This window comes from Rhipicephalus sanguineus, chromosome 6 (assembly GCF_013339695.2).
Source record: "Rhipicephalus sanguineus isolate Rsan-2018 chromosome 6, BIME_Rsan_1.4, whole genome shotgun sequence".
In the NCBI taxonomy this organism is placed as follows: Eukaryota; Metazoa; Arthropoda; class Arachnida; order Ixodida; family Ixodidae; genus Rhipicephalus; species Rhipicephalus sanguineus.
In genome coordinates this window covers 32,974,118-32,992,437 of record NC_051181.1, presented here as the reverse complement: position 1 = coordinate 32,992,437, position 18,320 = coordinate 32,974,118, and the positions used below count along the sequence as shown (strand labels likewise).

The following is an 18,320-nucleotide window of genomic DNA, read 5'->3' as shown; positions in this document are numbered from 1 at the left end:
GGGATTTTTATCGGGGGGGGGGGGCACTTGCTGAAAACTTTGACTGTTTGAGAAAAACACCTATTTTTATTCTTTATTTTTGGTAAAAACACCTACTTCACCAAAATGTTCGGGGGGAGGGGGCCGGGTCCACAGGGCGCCGCCCCCCCCCCGCCCCCCCTGGCTACGGGAGTGTTCAGTAGTAACAGGCCACAGCATCTTTGGTCCACGTGCAGGTAAAAAAATAACGTTGATATCTTCAATAAATTGCTGACAACAAGGTCGCTTTGACTAGCAGCCTTGCAAAAGAGAAAAATGTGTGTGAAAGAGTGTTCTTTTTCCGTCGTGGTGCAGTAAGCGAAGCCCAACGCACGTCGACCTAAGCTAACATGAAAAACATACCGCCTGTTTCTCCGACGACCACCGCAGGTCGTTACATATAAGATGGACAACATAGTTTTTAAAACATCAGGCACGTGTCATTATTCCAAACTTTAAATACGAATTGAAAGTTCTTGTTAGGCGATTCGTATTCGACTCATTGGTTCACTGTTGAGAGCTTTCAGATGATCTGATTTTGCGAATATCTGCTTGAAACTGAAGGGTATAATCGCTTCCAAGTGGGTTCTTACTTGAGATTTTTAGTTCTGCGTGCGTAGTAATAACATTCGCTTTTGCCGACAGGAATGTCACAAACGTGGAAAGTGTTTTTCTGTACGTAAGCTAACTGCTACGGTTAATTAAGGGGATAAAGCGCAAACCGTGCCGCTTCTCCCCTTAATTGACGACGTTTTGAAAAAGTGAATATCGGGTACCAGTGTTGATTATGAGCTTGTTGATGTCATCTTTACGCGGGATTCTCGATTCGCTGTGTCCAAATATATGTTGACAACTTCAGCTTCCACAACGCTTTAATCATGATCAGGGGCGTAAGTCGTCCCTGTGGAGACGTGCCACTAGGCCTCAACATGGATGCATCCACGTCAAACGGTGCTATAGCCGCCACACAAAACTAGACATTGTACAAGCTCTCATATATAACTACACGATAAGCAAAGAAGGAAAGAACATGAATTTTAAGGGCTCGTTTTCTTTGTTATACACAATATTCATTACAACTTAATTAATTAGTTCTGATTAATGTTGTGTCTACACAATAAGCACTATACTACTGTGAAGACACGTTTCACTTTCGTGTTATATCGATTGCTATGACGAAGGGATTCAGCCACGTCTTTTTCTTCCTTTCTTTCTGCCTCCTACTCCATGTACACACACACACGCACACACACACACACATTGTGAACGCTGACTGTGTAGTTCATCTTCATCTGAATAGAAACAACTGTAATCATCATCTTCGTTTGTCACGCGGGCTGCGCCACGTTGGCCTCACGCCGCGTCTACATTGAAATATAACCTTTCGATTACCGTACCGGACGTCGCCGCATATATATATACATATATATATATATATCTATATAGATATATATATATATATATATATATATATATATATATATATATATATATATATCTATATATATATATATATATATATATAGGCAGGCATCGTGGTGGAGTGGCCGTAGCGTTGCAAGTAGTCAAGTAGATCCTCCGTGAAGAGTCACAACGTTGTTTATTTCGACGTTTCAGCCAGAGTCTGGCCTTCATCAGGAATGAGGGTACAGTTTGTTGGTGCTCAGCTTTATACAATCTTAGAGGAGTGAGGGTACGCGGAATAATAATAATAATAATAATAATAATAATAATAAAAGAGAAAAAAAAAAGAAAAAAAAGTGAGAACATGATGTAGACCCCCCCCCCCTTTCTCCGCCGCCCCCTTCCACCCCTCCGACGATCACTTTTAAGATGTCCGCGGCCTGCATATCCTTCCCTCCATTACGTATTGTTCCCGACCAGGCAGCGCCTCGTGGCTCCGGCGGTGCGGTGTGGGGTAAAAAGGACCTTTTTTACGAAGTTAAGCCTTTAACTACTCAGTGCCCCGTGGACGTCTCGTCCCCGGTGCGGTGTGGGGAAAAAAAGGAGCTTTTTTAAGAAGTTAAGCCTTTAACTACTCAGTGCCACGTTGACGTCTCGTCCCCGTAAGGGGGGCCCACCGCGTATTGCCGGAAAGGCTAGCAAGCGGGCGCAATGTCAATTTTTGCCCGCTCCTGGATTCCGCAGTCGGTGGCTCCTGATTGTGCACAAGGGTGCTGTCAGACGTCCATGCTTGACACAATTGATTGGTTAGTAAGATAGAAACAGCAACAGATGACAGCTGTACTTAGAAATTAGTTACACTTGGAAGTATTTTCAGCTGTCCAGTGACCGCCGCAGCTGCAGTGCCGTGAACTCTTCAGTTATTATTGTCATTATTGCCGTTATTGTTTTCTAATGCTTTAATTGCTGCAAGTGTACCCGGATTCTCATTTATTCCTCTTTCGAGGGTGTTAAATAGGTGGATGAGGTATGACTCTCGTTGTTCACGTTCTCGGTTTGATTTAAATCCCGTTTCTAAGAGTGTTACTGATAGTTTGTCGAATGCATGGTCGGGAAGGTTGAGATGTTTTGATAGAGGTAGACTTGGGGCTGATTTCGCATGGGCTCTGTGATTATTGAAACGAATCCTAAATGGTGTTTCTGTTTGTCAGATGTACTGCATACTGCACACGTTGCATTCGAGTAGGTATACCACATTAGAGGAATCGCATGTTAGGTTTCCTCGTATGTTAAGCGAAAACTTGGAGTGTGTGCTGGTTGCCTTGTCTGTTTCTCGCATCGCTTTACATACAAGACATCGTGACTTTAAACAACGTCGGCATGAATTATTAGGGGGTGAAGTATTGATCTGAGAGTGCACAAGTGTGTCTTTGAGGTTGCGTGGTCGTCGGTAAACGACGCCAGGGGTGGATGGAAATGCGCGTTTCAGACGTTCACTTTGTTCCAGAATGTTGTAATGTCGTTTAAGGATTTTGTTTACATTGGGAAAGTTCGTGCTGTAAGTTAAGCAGAGGTTTGTCCGTTGCGGGTCTTGTTGCGGTGGCCGCTTCATAAGTAAGTCATCACGCTTCAGTTTTCTGGTTTTTTGAACGGCGTCCTCAATTAGATGTGAGGGGTATTTTTGTTTATCGAGCATAAGTTTTAGCCTCTGTGAGTTCGTGTCAAAATCAGCGTCTTTTGAGCAGATTCGCTTAAACCGGTGAGCCTGGCTGTATGGAATACTGTTTTTACAGTGGCGCGGGTGATCGCTCTGGTAATAGAGGTATTGTTGTCGATCCGTTGGTTTGCGGTATAGGGTTGTAGAAAGTTTGTCTTGTTCTATCGTTAAGGTAACGTCAAGAAAATTTACGGTTTCTTGCGAGTAGGTGTGTGTGAAGTGTATGTTTGGATGTACAGCGTTGTAAGTGTCGATAAAATTGGGAAGTGCATCCTCGCTGTGGGTCCAAATAAGAAAGATGTCGTCTATGTATCTTCTGTATAACAGTGGTTTCAAGGAACTTTGTGCAAGAAATTCGGATTCTAGCTTTCCCATAAATATGTTGGCATAATTGGGTGCCATTTTGGTGCCCATAGCGGTCCCGCTAATTTGTCGAAAATACTCTTGGTTAAATTCAAATGAATTTAATTCTAGGACCATCCTCGTCAAAGTTGCGATTGCAGAGAAATCTGGGGTGTCAGGTTGTCTATGGTCTGTGTACATGTTTTGTAATGCAGCTATGCCGTCATCGTGAGGAATATTTGTATACAATGAGGACACATCAAGAGTAACCAAGTACGAGTTTTTTGGCACACACAGACCTGCAATGTCTCGAAGAAAATGTGTGGTGTCCTTTACGTACGACGCGAGAGTGCATGGAATGTGGCTTATTAATTTGTCCACGTACCCTGATATGGGTTCAGTTATTGTACCTATGCCTGATATGATTGGTCGACCTGGGTTACCGGGCTTATGAATTTTTGGGAGGATGTAGAAGCGACCTGGACGAGGGTATGACGCTCGCATTAGTTTGTGGTCAGTGTTGGTTATCATTTCTGCGTCCAACAGTTTCTTTAGTTCTGTTGATACAATACGTTTGTATTCGTCTGTCGGATCCCCTGGGAGGCGTTCGTAAAATTTTGAGTCGTCTAGTTGGCGGTATGCTTCTTGTAAGTAGTCGGTTGTATTAAGGACTACAATTGCTCCTCCTTTGTCAGCGGGTTTTATTGTTATGTCTGTCCTAGATGCCAGATTTCTCATACTCATTTCTTCAGATTTTGTCAAGTTTTCTCGCTTTCCTTTCTGTCTGTGGTATTCATGTACTATATCTTTCTGTACTGCGGTGATACAAAGGTCCAGACACTTGTCTCGGTTACTGTTCGGTGTCCAATCATTTGTTCTACGACGGTGAATGTTTTCGTGGTTAGAAGGCCTGTCCAAGAAATATTCGCGCAACCTCAAACTTCTAGCGAAGTTGTCGAGGCCTCGGAGCAAGTGAAATTCGTCAAAACGTTTCGTGGTTGGGCAGAAGCTTAGTCCTTTGGATAGCAGTTTTTCTTCGTCAGGTGACAAATTCGTATCCGATAGGTTTACAATCACAGTGTCACAGGGTGTGTTCATAGATGGGTGCTCGTTTGTACCGTTAGTGGTTTCCTGGGTGGTGGTGTTGTAGTGGTATGGGATTATCTCAGGAAACGCAGGGTTGGGGACATGGTCTCTTTTGAGTTTATGAATTTTAGTGGTCATGATGGCTTGGTATTTCTTCTGTTCGAATTCTGTTAACAGGGTGAGTTCATCGTTCGATAAAGTGTTATTATGGCGGAGAATGGTGTTGGTCATAGCGACCAGTTTCTTTATCTGCTTATCACTGTGATTGAGAGCGATTACTGTTAATTTAAGAGATGCCTCAAGGAGGACGTTTTTCCATGTTATTTGGTCGTGTTCATCGAGGTTTGTAGCGGCTGGTATGAGGGAGAGTGTCATACCCTTGGGGGCTATTCTAGCACCAAGGTACACTTGCAGTGTTGATTTATGCAATTCATGTCTAATTCGTTTGTCCGCGAGTTTTCGTACTTTAAAAAAGGTGGCACTGCAACTGAGAAGCGATGAACTGGACTTACATTTTGGAGGTCAGTCTTCTTTTGGGTGCGGGGATGGCACTGATGAAGTCCGCAGATTGTAGTTATGTCCGGCAGGCCTTCGTCGTTGTAGGGAGGATTCCGGCGTTGGGCTCCCGGCGATCGTTGAGTGCCGGATGTCTCTGTTCGTTGGGAGTTCCGGTCCCGGGGTCCGCAATAGAGGGACGCGGCTTCGTAGTTCGGCAGGTTTCCCTTTGAGGAGTGGCGTAGTGGTGCTGTCGTGTAGTTCTTCTGGTCTCGCTGTCCGCAATAGAGGAGCGCGTCTTGGCTATCCAGCAGACAGCCCCCCTAGTAGTGGTGCGCTGTTGATAATGGTGAGGGGGTGCTTGGGGCGTGCGGGTGTCACAGTTTCGCCGATCGTCGGGAACTCGGCTGTGATGTTGGGTGGGTGCGGGGCTCCGGGAACATGTTGATATGTAGGGTTCGTGTCATGGGTGTTTTGTTGTGATGAACGAATATTGACGGGAGCGGTAGGTTGAGTCGACCACCCCGTGGTAGCTTCGAGGTCTCCGCGACCGAGTGCGCTCTTCAGGGTTTCGGCAATCAACGCGACACCCATAAAACTCGGATGAAGCCCATCCGCAGCAAGAAAACGTCTTGGTGGTAACTGCTCGAATTGATAGTCGACGTATGACACCTTGCTGGGTCTTCGGCAGTAGGCCTTGACTGTCTCGTTGAATTGACGAGCCTCCCGGTTGAAGCGGTGCACGAATTGTTCGTTCGATCTTTCCAGGCGTTGGTTGGGATAACGTGGCAGTACGCATGAAACGACGAGTCTTTCAAGTTCCTGGCGTGTTCGTAGCGTGTTGTTTACCAGGCGACGAAGGCGGCGTAGCGATTCGTCTAGTCCGTACGACGCCAGCTCGCTGGTACCGACGTGGAAGACGAGCGTGGTCACAGATCGTGGTATACCGGCCACCTCCTTCTCGATGTCGAATGTGGAGGCTCCGGGGATTGTAATGATCGCAGGTGTTGCTCTGTCATGCGGGTTGAAATGCCGGTGCAAATACCTTGTTTGTGAGTTTCCGATGATGGCTGTGGTGGGTGGATGTTTAGGAAACTTTCGTGAGAGCTGCTCAACTGGAGGTGCGCCTGTGGCCGGTCTTGAGTAGGCAGGCATCGTGGTGGAGTGGCCGTAGCGTTGCAAGTAGTCAAGTAGATCCTCCGTGAAGAGTCACAACGTTGTTTATTTCGACGTTTCAGCCAGAGTCTGGCCTTCATCAGGAATGAGGGTACAGTTTGTTGGTGCTCAGCTTTATACAATCTTAGAGGAGTGAGGGTACGCGGAATAATAATAATAATAATAATAATAATAATAATAATAATAATAATATTAATAATAATAAAAGAGAAAAAAAAGAAAGAAAAAGTGAGAACATGATGTAGACGCCCCCCCCCCTTTCTCCGGCCGCCCCCTTCCACCCCTCCGACGATCACTTTTAAGATGTCCGCGGCCTGCATATCGTTCCCTCCATTAACGTTACAGAAGTTATACAGAACTGTTATACAGAAGATACATAGACGACATCTTTCTTATTTGGACCCACAGCGAGGATGAAGTTCTCAATTTTATCGACACTTACAACGCTCTACATCCAAACATACACTTCACACACACCTACTCGCAAGAAACCGTAAATTTTCTTGACGTTACCGTAACAATAGAACAAGACAAACTTTCTACAACCCTATACCGCAAACCAACGGATCGACAACAATACCTCTATTACCAGAGCGATCACCCGCGCCACTGTAAAAACAGTATTACATACAGCCAGGCTCACCGGTTTAAGCGAATCTGCTCAAAAGACGCTGATTTTGACACGAACTCACAGAGGCTAAAACTTACGCTCGATAAACAAAAATACCCCTCACATGTAATTGAGGACGCCGTTCAAAAAGCCAGAAAACTGAAGCGTGATGACTTACTTATGAAGCGGCCACCGCAACAAGACCCGCAACGGACAAACCTCTGCTTAACTTACAGCACGAACTTTCCCAATGTAAACAAAATCCTTAAACGACGTTACAACATTCTGGAACAAAGTGAACGTCTGAAACGCGCATTTCCATCCGCCCCTGGCGTCGTTTACCGACGACCACGCAACCTCAAAGACACACTTGTGCACTCTAGCAATACTTCACCCCCTAATAATTCATGCCGACCTTGTTTAAAGTCACGATGTCTTGTATGTAAAGCGATGCGAGAAACAGACAAGGCAACCAGCACACACTCCAAGTTTTCGATTAACATACGAGGAAACCTAACATGCGATTCCTCTAATGTGGTATACCTACTCGAATGCAACGTGTGCAGTATGCAGTACATCGGACAAACAGAAACACCATTTAGGATTCGTTTCAATAATCACAGAGCCCATGCGAAATCAGCCCCAAGTCTACCTCTATCAAAACATCTCAACCTTCCCGACCATGCATTCGACAAACTATCAGTAACACTCTTAGAAACGGGATTTAAATCAAACCGAGAACGTGAACAACGAGAGTCATACCTCATCCACCGATTTAACACCCTCGAAAGAGGAATAAATGAGAATCCGGGTACACTTGCAGCAGGTTCGTAGGCAGAAATTTTTTTCGGGGGGGGGGGGGGGGAGGGCACCTCCTTGATCTGTAGTGGGGACGAGCAGGCAGATTTGGTCGAGTGTCATTTTCTGCTCTGTATGCTATGGCAAAAAAAATTTCGGGGGGGGGGGGGCACGGGCCCGGGTGTGCCCTAACGTGGCTACGCCCCTGACTTGCAGCAATTAAAGTATTAGAAAACAATAACGGCAATAATGACAATAATACCTGAAGAGTTCACGGCACTGCAGCTGCGACGAACACTGGACAGCTGAAAATACTTCCAAGTGTAACTAATTTCTAAGTACAGCTGTCATCTGTTGCTGTTTCTATCTTACTAACCAATCAATTGTGTCAAGCATGACATGTCTGACAGCACCCTTGTGCACAATCAGGAGCCCCCGACTGCGGAATCCAGGAGCGGGCAAAAATTGACATTGCGCCCGCTTGCTAGCCTTTCCGGCAATACGCGGTGGCCCCCCTTACGGGGACGAGACGTCAACGTGGCACTGAGTAGTTAAAGGCTTAACTTCTTAAAAAAGCTCCTTTTTTTCCCCACACCGCACCGGGGACGAGACGTCCACGGGGCACTGAGTAGTTAAAGGCTTAACTTCGTAAAAAAGGTCCTTTTTACCCCACACCGCACCGCCGGAGCCACGAGGCGCTGCCTGGTCGGGAACAATACGTTAATGGAGGGAAGGATATGCAGGCCGCGGACATCTTAAAAGTGATCGTCGGAGGGGTGGAAGGGGGCGGCCGGAGAAAGGGGGGGGGGGGGGTCTACATCATGTTCTCACTTTTTTTTCTTTTTTTTCTCGTTTATTATTATTATTATTATTATTCCGCGTACCCTCACTCCTCTAAGATTGTATAAAGCTGAGCACCAACAAACTGTACCCTCATTCCTGATGAAGGCCAGACTCTGGCTGAAACGTCGAAAGAAACAACGTTGTGACTCTTCACGGAGGATCTACTTGACTATATATATATATATATATATATATATATATATATATATATATATATATATATATATATATATATATATATCGCTTCCTCTTCCTTTCTTTCTCCACTTCTCTCTCTCTCTCTGCATTTGTTCTCTCGCCCATCAGAGTTATTGCATCCCACGCCGGCCAAATCGGCGCACGTGTTCTGGGAACGAAGCAGAATAAGAAGAGAGCGCGTGCCAGTTCATGATGATGATAGTTTTCTGGTGTCGCCACACAGCAGAACGAAAAGCTTAAGAGCTCCGCTGTAAAGCCGGGACGTAAAGCGTCGTGTGGTCGCTTGCCATAACGATGCTGCATTCAACATTTTCACGTCATTGACGATATTCGCAAACTATTTCACGGGCGCTTTTACTCACGTGTGACGATTCATCAGACTCTGTCACATTATTACCCATATACTCGGGCACTAGCGACCACTAACATAAGAAAACTGATGCCACGCAAGCTTCCATCCCGCTTTGCATCTACTAAAGTGCTGCTTTCTTGTTTCATCGCTGGGTCGCTGTCGCGATGCAACAAATAGCGATCGCGTCATATTTGTTCCTCATTATAATATTAAGCAATGCCTGTAGACTGTACAGAACGATTTTCTACAGCTAATGATCATAAAACAGTTTGCAGCTTCAAGCGTAGGATGAAATTCCTACTTTAAAAAGAGCTTCTCTATGAATTATTGGCGTTATACTAGCACTCTTCTTTTTCTCAAACACCTGCAATAAATGATCGCCGATATTTGATTATGTGACCAAATGTCACTTGGCTGTTCCAAGTGATATGAAATTGTTTTTGTGTTTCCTGCCTGTAAAATTATTTAATGTTATGTTTTTTTATTGTAACATGTGTTTCTCATGTGTTTGGATATGTTAGTAACTGTACAGTATATTGGGAGCCACTGTCACGAATTGCGATTGAAAGACCTAATCGCGATAACAGTTTCTCCTCTAGTCTTGGCTCTAGGGCAAATACGGTCGTATTGCCAGAAGCAATTAACTTCACTTTAGCCAGAATATCTAGTTATTGATCTTATCATATCCATCGAACGGCGCGTATTTTTCACGTCACTCACTTCCAGTCTTCAACTTAAGAATCGCGTAATGACAAGCATGCAAGCATATTTCTTCTCGCTTACTATATGGGCCTGACTCGGTTCTGATTAAGTTTCTTGTTGTGTGTTGTAGACGTAATAATATTTGTTGGGTTTTACGCTCCAGAACTACGATGCGATTGTGAAAGACGCCGTAGTTGAGAGCTCCGAAAATTTCGACCGCCTGGGGTTGTAAGTACGCGCGCCTCTAGCATTTCGCCTGCAGAGAAATGCGGCCGCCAAGGCCGGGATTCGATCCCTCGACCTATCCAGCGTGTGTCCTAGACGTAGCGAATGAGTAAGTCCACGAGCGATAAGGTGGAGATACTCAACCAGATGCCCGCGTAGACTCTGCGATGAGTAAGTCCGAGTAACTCCGAGATAGTCGAACAAATGCACATTGGAGGAGTGAGACGGCGTGCTACCGTGTTCACGGAACGAAACGCGATATCAATACTCTAACAATCATGACTGGTGCTCAGATTGTGAAACCACGTGACGACGAGTAGCCACTTGCCTCGTTTTTTTCTTGTCAGGTGTCACTGCATCTATTGCACTCTAGCATTCTTTCTCTTCTCGATTTCTTTTTTTCTCAAGAAGTTTAACCATCGATTTCTACAATGTACAGTTACTCAACCCGTTTGTGACAAGTCCGGCTTGGTCGAGCTCTTCGCCACATTTTTACAGCTGAGCTGTGAAGCTTTTAGTCATGCCGCGTGGCGAGACCAGAAAACTATCATCATCATGAACAGGCACGCGCTCTCTTCTTCGTGTTCTGCTTCGCTCCCAGAACACGTGCGCCGATCTGTCCGGCGTGGGATGCAATAACTCTGAGGGGCGAGAAAACGAGTACAGAGAGAGAGAGAGAGAGATCAAGAAAGACAGAGGATGGGAGCAACAGACAGAGGGAAAGGGAAGAAAGAGAGAAAAGCCTAGAAATAGAGAGAAAGAAATAGACAGAGGGAGAAAGAGATAGAAAGAAACAAACACAAAAAAAAGAAAGCCAGCTAGACAGAAACGGAAAGAGAGAAAGAAATAGAGAGAGAGAGTGAGAGATAGAAGAAAGGGGGAACGAGAAATAAAGAGAGAGAGAAATATACAAAGACCGTGAAAGAGAAAGAAATGGATAAAGAGATCAATAAAGAAATAGACATAAACTCAGGCAAAAAAGACCTACAAAAACAGAGATAGAAAAAAAGATAAAGAAAAACAGAGAAAGAAATAGATGAAGAAAGAAAGAGAAAAATAAAGAAAGAAGGCAGGCCGCTCAGCTCCGCACTTCTTTCAGGCTTGACACCACTAGTGCGAAGCTGGGACTATAGATGGGTGGCGAGGGGTCTCCCCTGCATCTTCTCTAGACCTAAATAAAGTTCACTCAGCCTTAACTTTTTTAAACCAATTTTCGAAATGTCGTTTGCTTATAACTGTCACCAACGAGTTTTGCACTTCCATCCACTTTGAATTTCAGCATTTCTGAGAAGTGGATGGCTTGTATTTGTCTTGCTACATCAACATCTTAAAATTCCATCACAAATGAATGAAGGAAAGAAGGTGACTTTTAAGGGTTCGTTTTCCTTTGTTAGACACAATATTAATGAGAAGGATGATTCCACGTAAGATCGAACAATCGATGGCTGGTCGACCTCTCAAATTTATTTCAAAATTTTATATAAATATTGCCTGATGAGTGGAAAGAAGAGATCCGCAATTTGTTTTGCCGCCAAAAATTTTTTCGAAGCATAGGAAATCAATAATGACGAAGAGGTGGAGTGGAGCACTCATCCGCTCTGCTGTTTTGGCCAATTTTCGTTATGAATTGCACAAAATATATTGAAGTTAGGTAGCTGAAATTTCTTTAACTAAATATATGCATGTTTTTGCTTCTGCTCAGGTATTTTTAGTTTTTATGTGTAGTGTAGATGTTTTTATAAAAAAAACTCAAAATTGGCCCAGGAAACGTTATTTTCTTTAGATTGAAGGTCTTTATCTCGAAAAATCCTTGTAGCAGAGTGACAAAAATTGCGCATTGTGTTCTTCGCATGCTTATCTACGACACTGCCGAATCTTATATTCATATAACTTTTCAGTAAAGAGATATGATCGGGCTAATTAAAGAAAACACCGGACAATGAAAACTTCTGATAATTAGAAAAAAAAAACATATTTTCATATTTCTTAAACTTTGTCGACATATTTTCCTCCACATCAGCTTTCATAATCATTGAAAACATGTTGCATAATGTCGTTGCACTAATAGTTACGACCCCTCCAATGAGACCCTTAGGCAAGGATTGGCAATTCCGACTTCTTGCCCAGCAAGTGTATGAAATGCAGGCAGGATTGAATTGCTTTTTATTAAAAGGCCAGCAGGTGCCGAAAAAGGTGTCGCCGGCACTGAAGACGTTAATTTTGAAATTATTTCGTCGCTGCAGCAGCCATACGGCCTTTTGTAATGGCTGGCTGGCTTTAAACAACCCAGTCGTTATGATATTCACATAATGTGACGCCCGATGGACTGTATGATTTAGATGAAGTGGATGCGCTTGAAAGACGAGGACGAAGAAGAGACGGGACACACAGTGCGCAACTTACAACTTGTTTATTGGAAAAAGGGGGTAGCGTCACTTATATACACTTAAGCACGTGACACAGGGCTTGCGCGTTACACGTTACTGAGCACTCAAAAATGCTATCTCTTTCTTAGATAATGTCAATGAAGCTATGCTGACACACGATCCTGCGCATTCTAAAATATATTTTGCTTCAACTACGAGCCTCGCCGATTGATTACGGTTGCGAGATAGGACTGTGCACTGCTCAAATTTAGGGGTGCAGGAGCACTTTTGACAGTGAGTTGCGAGATGACCGTTGTTACCGTTCCTGACATTATTGCTGTGTTCTCTTAGACGTTCGTTTAGGCAGCGCCCAGTTTGTCCTATATATACCTTTCCACATGAAAGTGGAATGTTGTACACAACACCCATCTGGCACTGAACGAATTTAACCCTGTGTTTAACGTCGCAGATGAGAGGCGCACTGGAACAGGGCTCTGTCAATCTGCACAGTCTTGATAATTTCTGCGGAGCGGAAAATGCTACCTCAACACCCGCCTTCTGAGCAGCTTTCTTGAGATTGTGTGATATGCGATGAATGTATGGGATGACCGCTACTTTTTTGTTCCTGTTAGACTTACCACTATTCTGTTCACAACCAGATTGCTTAACTAATCTTTTCACTAGCACCTCGGATACCGACACTAACACGTGGTCAGGGTAGCTTGACGCCTTTAGACGATTTACTTGTTCTAACAAAGATTGCTGCACACGATGAGGGCATGATTTCTTAAGTGCATTATTTAGACACATGTTGGCGATGCTTCGTTTCACGAGTTTAGAATGAGCCGATCCATAGGGTAAAATTGGTTTGTTACTTCTTGGCTGATAACCCCAGCATGCATGGTTACTGCGAAAGGTGATGTGCAGGTCTAAAAACTTAATGGACCCGTTTAACGGAAGTTCATTCGTCACTTGCAAAGGCGCTAACGTCTGCCTAAAGGCGGTCAAGGTTCCTTCTACATCAAAGTGAGCCCCAGTAGAACTCTTGTCAAAAATTACTAAAAAATCATCTACAAACCTAAAGATTTTACATACATTGGAATGTGCGAACTTATTGTTCAGATGCTCGTCTATCTGACCTAAGAATAGTTCACTTAAAACGGGTGCCAAACTAGACCCTATGCAAATGCCACTTCGCTGCAGGTAAAGGCTTCCCTCCCAGCGAACGTACGTAGAGCACAGGTAAAAAGTTACCAGTTCCAAAAAACTTGCGACAGGTATTCCTACTCTATTCTGGAAGCCAATTGCACCATACCTGTCAATGCTTGCCTCAATGCACCTGAGCAGGGCATCTTGAGGTATCGAATAGTACAGGTCTTTTACGTCTACTGACAGAGCATCAAGGTCCATGCCTTCATGGTTGGCAAAGAATTCAACTACTTCCATAGAATTTTTTACCCTGAAGGGATCTTCGCCCACAAGAAGGTTCAGTTTGTCTTGCAGGAACATAGCTATTTCCTTTTGCCAAGTGTTTTTCTCAGATACAATAACCCTGAGGGGGCACTCTGGCTTGTGGGTTTTTGCGCTATAGAATACCTCTAATGCATCATTTTTACAACCGCTAATGCTCTTGACAAGTTTCGAGAGGTGACAGCTTTCACATAGCTTTTTCGCCTTCTTTTTTAATTCCCTCAATGAAACACCATCATAGCTGTCAAAAACGGACTTCAGAGCTTCCCTGGCTTTTTCTTTATACAGGTTAACCGGCAGAACGGCAAAGCCACCCTCTTTGTCAGAGTTTAACACGCACAGTGAGTTCGCTTTCAAATAGGACGCAACCCAAGGTATGGGCTGACGAACAGAATCAATTTTACACTTGGTTACGACATCAACACCACTGCTGATGAAATGTTCGGTTTCACTTGAAGCGGTGAGGTTCGAAATGTCTCTCACCATGGAAAGGAGGTCCGGTCTACTCTGCGTTGGCTGGACGGCGTACTTCGGTCCTAAGCGGAGGATCCTGGAAACTTCTTCAGAGACTTGAGCACCTTCAAGAGTTATAAGACGTTGAAGAAGTTTCCAGGATCCTCCGCTTAGGACCGAGTACGCCGTCCAGCCAACGCAGAGTAGACCGGACCTCCTTTCCATGGTGAGAGACATTTCGAACCTCACCGCTTCAAGTGAAACCGAACATTTCATCAGCAGTGGTGTTGATGTCGTAACCAAGTGTAAAATTGATTCTGTTCGTCAGCCCATACCTTGGGTTGCGTCCTATTTGAAAGCGAACTCACTGTGCGTGTTTAAACTCTGACAAAGAGGGTGGCTTTGCCGTTCTGCCGGTTAACCTGTATAAAGAAAAAGCCAGGGAAGCTCTGAAGTCCGTTTTTGACAGCTATGATGGTGTTTCATTGAGGGAATTAAAAAGGAAGGCAAAAAAGCTATGTGAAAGCTGTCACCTCTCGAAACTTGTCAAGAGCATTAGCGGTTGTAAAAATGATGCATTAGAGGTATTCTATAGCGCAAAAACCCACAAGCCAGAGTGCCCCCTCAGGGTTATTGTATCTGAGGAAAAACACTTGGCAAAAGGAAATAGCAATGTTCCTGCAAGACAAACTGAACCTTCTTGTGGGCGAAGATCCCTTCAGGGTAAAAATTCTATGGAAGTAGTTGAATTCTTTGCCAACCATGAAGGCATGGACCTTGATGCTCTGTCAGTAGACGTAAAGACCTGTACTATTCGATACCTCAAGATGCCCTGCTCAGGTGCATTGAGGCAAGCATTGACAGGTATGGTGCAATTGGCTTCCAGAATAGAGTAGGAATACCTGTCGCAAGTTTTTTGGAACTGGTAACTTTTTACCTGTGCTCTACGTACGTTCGCTGGGAGGGAAGCCTTTACCTGCAGCGAAGTGGCATTTGCATAGGGTCTAGTTTGGCACCCGTTTTAAGTGAACTATTCTTAGGTCAGATAGACGAGCATCTGAACAATAAGTTCGCACATTCCAATGTATGTAAAATCTTTAGGTTTGTAGATGATTTTTAGTAATTTTTGACAAGAGCTCTACTGGGGCTCACTTTGATGTAGAAGGAACCTTGACCGCCTTTAGGCAGACGTTAGCGCCTTTGCAAGTGACGAATGAACTTCCGTTAAACGGGTCCATTAAGTTTTTAGACCTGCACATCACCTTTCGCAGTAACCATGCATGCTGGGGTTATCAGCCAAGAAGTAACAAACCAATTTTACCCTATGGATCGGCTCATTCTAAACTCGTGAAACGAAGCATCGCCAACATGTGTCTAAATAATGCACTTAAGAAATCATGCCCTCATCGTGTGCAGCAATCTTTGTTAGAACAAGTAAATCGTCTAAAGGCGTCAAGCTACCCTGACCACGTGTTAGTGTCGGTATCCGAGGTGCTAGTGAAAAGATTAGTTAAGCAATCTGGTTGTGAACAGAATAGTGGTAAGTCTAACAGGAACAAAAAAGTAGCGGTCATCCCATACATTCATCGCATATCACACAATCTCAAGAAAGCTGCTCAGAAGGCGGGTGTTGAGGTAGCATTTTCCGCTCCGCAGAAATTATCAAGACTGTGCAGATTGACAGAGCCCTGTTCCAGTGCGCCTCTCATCTGCGACGTTAAACACAGGGTTAAATTCGTTCAGTGCCAGATGGGTGTTGTGTACAACATTCCACTTTCATGTGGAAAGGTATATATAGGACAAACTGGGCGCTGCCTAAACGAACGTCTAAGAGAACACAGCAATAATGTCAGGAACGGTAACAACGGTCATCTCGCAACTCACTGTCAAAAGTGCTCCTGCACCCCTAAATTTGAGCAGTGCACAGTCCTATCTCGCAACCGTAATCAATCGGCGAGGCTCGTAGTTGAAGCAAAATATATTTTAGAATGCGCAGGATCGTGTGTCAGCATAGCTTCATTGACATTATCTAAGAAAGAGATAGCATTTTTGAGTGCTCAGTAACGTGTAACGCGCAAGCCCTGTGTCACGTGCTTAAGTGTATATAAGTGACGCTACCCCCTTTTTCCAATAAACAAGTTGTAAGTTGCGCACTGTGTGTCCCGTCTCTTCTTCGTCCTCGTCTTTCAAGCGCATCCACTTCATCGACATGCAGAACCAACTGGCCCAACTAAGTGCACTGACTGTATGATTGTACCGCGCAATATTACTGCGATATTACATCTCGAACCGTGACACCTGTATACAGGACGCGTATGTTTTAAATGCGAAGCATTTCTTAGCGAACCTCAGGCACTTTGGGCGTTCCTATCTACGTATCTATCTAGCCGCCTACGCCTGGGCGCTCCTGGTCGTCTCCATAACTTGTTATATACCAAAATTGGCAGAGCAGGGGATCAGTGTATGACGAACACGTTTCACTGGTCATGACATGAATAACGCAAAATATCTGTCGCGTACGTCATGAAACCCTTTCTCTCAGTCACCGTGTGGCACATACCCGCACTCTGGTATGCGGGTATGTGCCACAGGTGATAACAAAGTCTCAACCAACACAGTAACCGCGAACACACACATTGACACGCAAGGAGAGTGATAATATTTGTTGGAGTTCTGCGTCCCAAAACATGATTAAGAGAGACGCCGTAGCAAAGAGCTCCGGAAATTTTGACCATCTGGTATTCTATAACGTGCACCGAGATCGCACACACGGTCATCTAGCATTTTGCCTGCATCGAATTGCGACCCTCGCAGCCGGAATCGAACCCACGACCCTCGGGTTAGCAGCCGAGCACCGTAACCGCTAAACCACCGCGGCGGACGCAAGAAAGCGAGGAAGCTGAAGACATAATGCCCCTGGAAGACGCTTAGCTACCATGCACTCGTTCACGTAGTCCACAACGTGGACCACTTTGATTACGCAAAAACCGGGGTCATTGCTTCCTACAATAAGTCTGCCGAGAGAACCAGGCCTCTCATCATTACCGGTGACTTCAACACTGATTTATCAAGACCCAACAACGCCTAGTCTTTATACTGCGTGAAAGACGGCTTGAATGTGGACAGGGCATCAAGAAACCTCGCTGCCACGTCCAGGACAAGAGGCATGGATCATTTCACCGTAAGAGGCATCCAGGATTTCCACCAGCTGTGCTATACCTCGCACTTGCCTACACTCGGACCCCTCGTAGCCGCGATCAAGAACGGATCCGTTTAACAAGTCCAGTCCAGCTGCTGGCGCTCATTGATCACGATGATGATGACATTGTTCAAGAACTGTCAAAAACCCCTTCTACACATACACACGGGTTCGTAAAACGTGCGCGCGTTCGGACAAGTAGAACAACTGTAACGCAACTGTAACAACTGCAAGTGTAACGTACGTGCAGTGCGCCTGCGCGTGCCACTCGGCTGTGTGTATTTCCAGGGAAACTTTCCTGAATTAAGGTTCGTTGCGAGTAACGCCTCTCCTGTGCATATGTGTTTCTTCTTTGTGCTGTTCGGATTCGCGCTATTTAGTATTGAAGAGTATAAGCACTACATAGCAGCTTACCGAGTCCGGTGTTGGTAACACCCATGTTGTTGTTGGCATCGTTTCGCAACTGTAAACAACTGGTTATATAATGCATATGCGACTCAACATATGAGTGTGTGTATACCACTTCCACATTTATCTAGCGTCATTCCGTAACGTTTCGCTCGATGTGAAAAATTACGCCACGGTTCGCGCATGCTTCCCATAACACCGATTCCCACGGTACGTGGGATCTGCCGAATTTTTTTGAAGCATGAAAGTTACTATTCGTGCAGTTCCGAGCAGAGGCGTGGCTGTGTGGTATACACATGCTTGCCACGCAGACGGCCTAGTTTCATATCTCACTCGGACCCAAAATTTTTATTATGTTATTTTATTTGCAGCTTTCTTGACTTTTCGGTCACGGACAAGACGATGATTTTTGCCTAACAACCAACGACGCCGACACCGGAATTTCTGCGAAACGAGCT

At 44.8% G+C, this 18,320-nt stretch overlaps 1 protein-coding gene across 1 annotated transcript; it reads right to left on the bottom strand.

Moving 5' to 3' along the window:
• Positions 1 to 12,656: 12,656 nt before the first annotated feature.
• Positions 12,657 to 14,492, bottom strand: LOC125758829 (uncharacterized; the record flags this gene model as incomplete). Its single annotated transcript, XM_049416476.1, has 2 exons — positions 13,428 to 14,492; positions 12,657 to 12,977 (listed from the first exon to the last, which is right to left on the bottom strand). Coding segments are annotated over exons 1-2 (1,386 nt in total), but the record flags the coding sequence as incomplete, so codon positions are not given.
• Between the last annotated feature and the right edge of the window lie 3,828 nt (positions 14,493 to 18,320).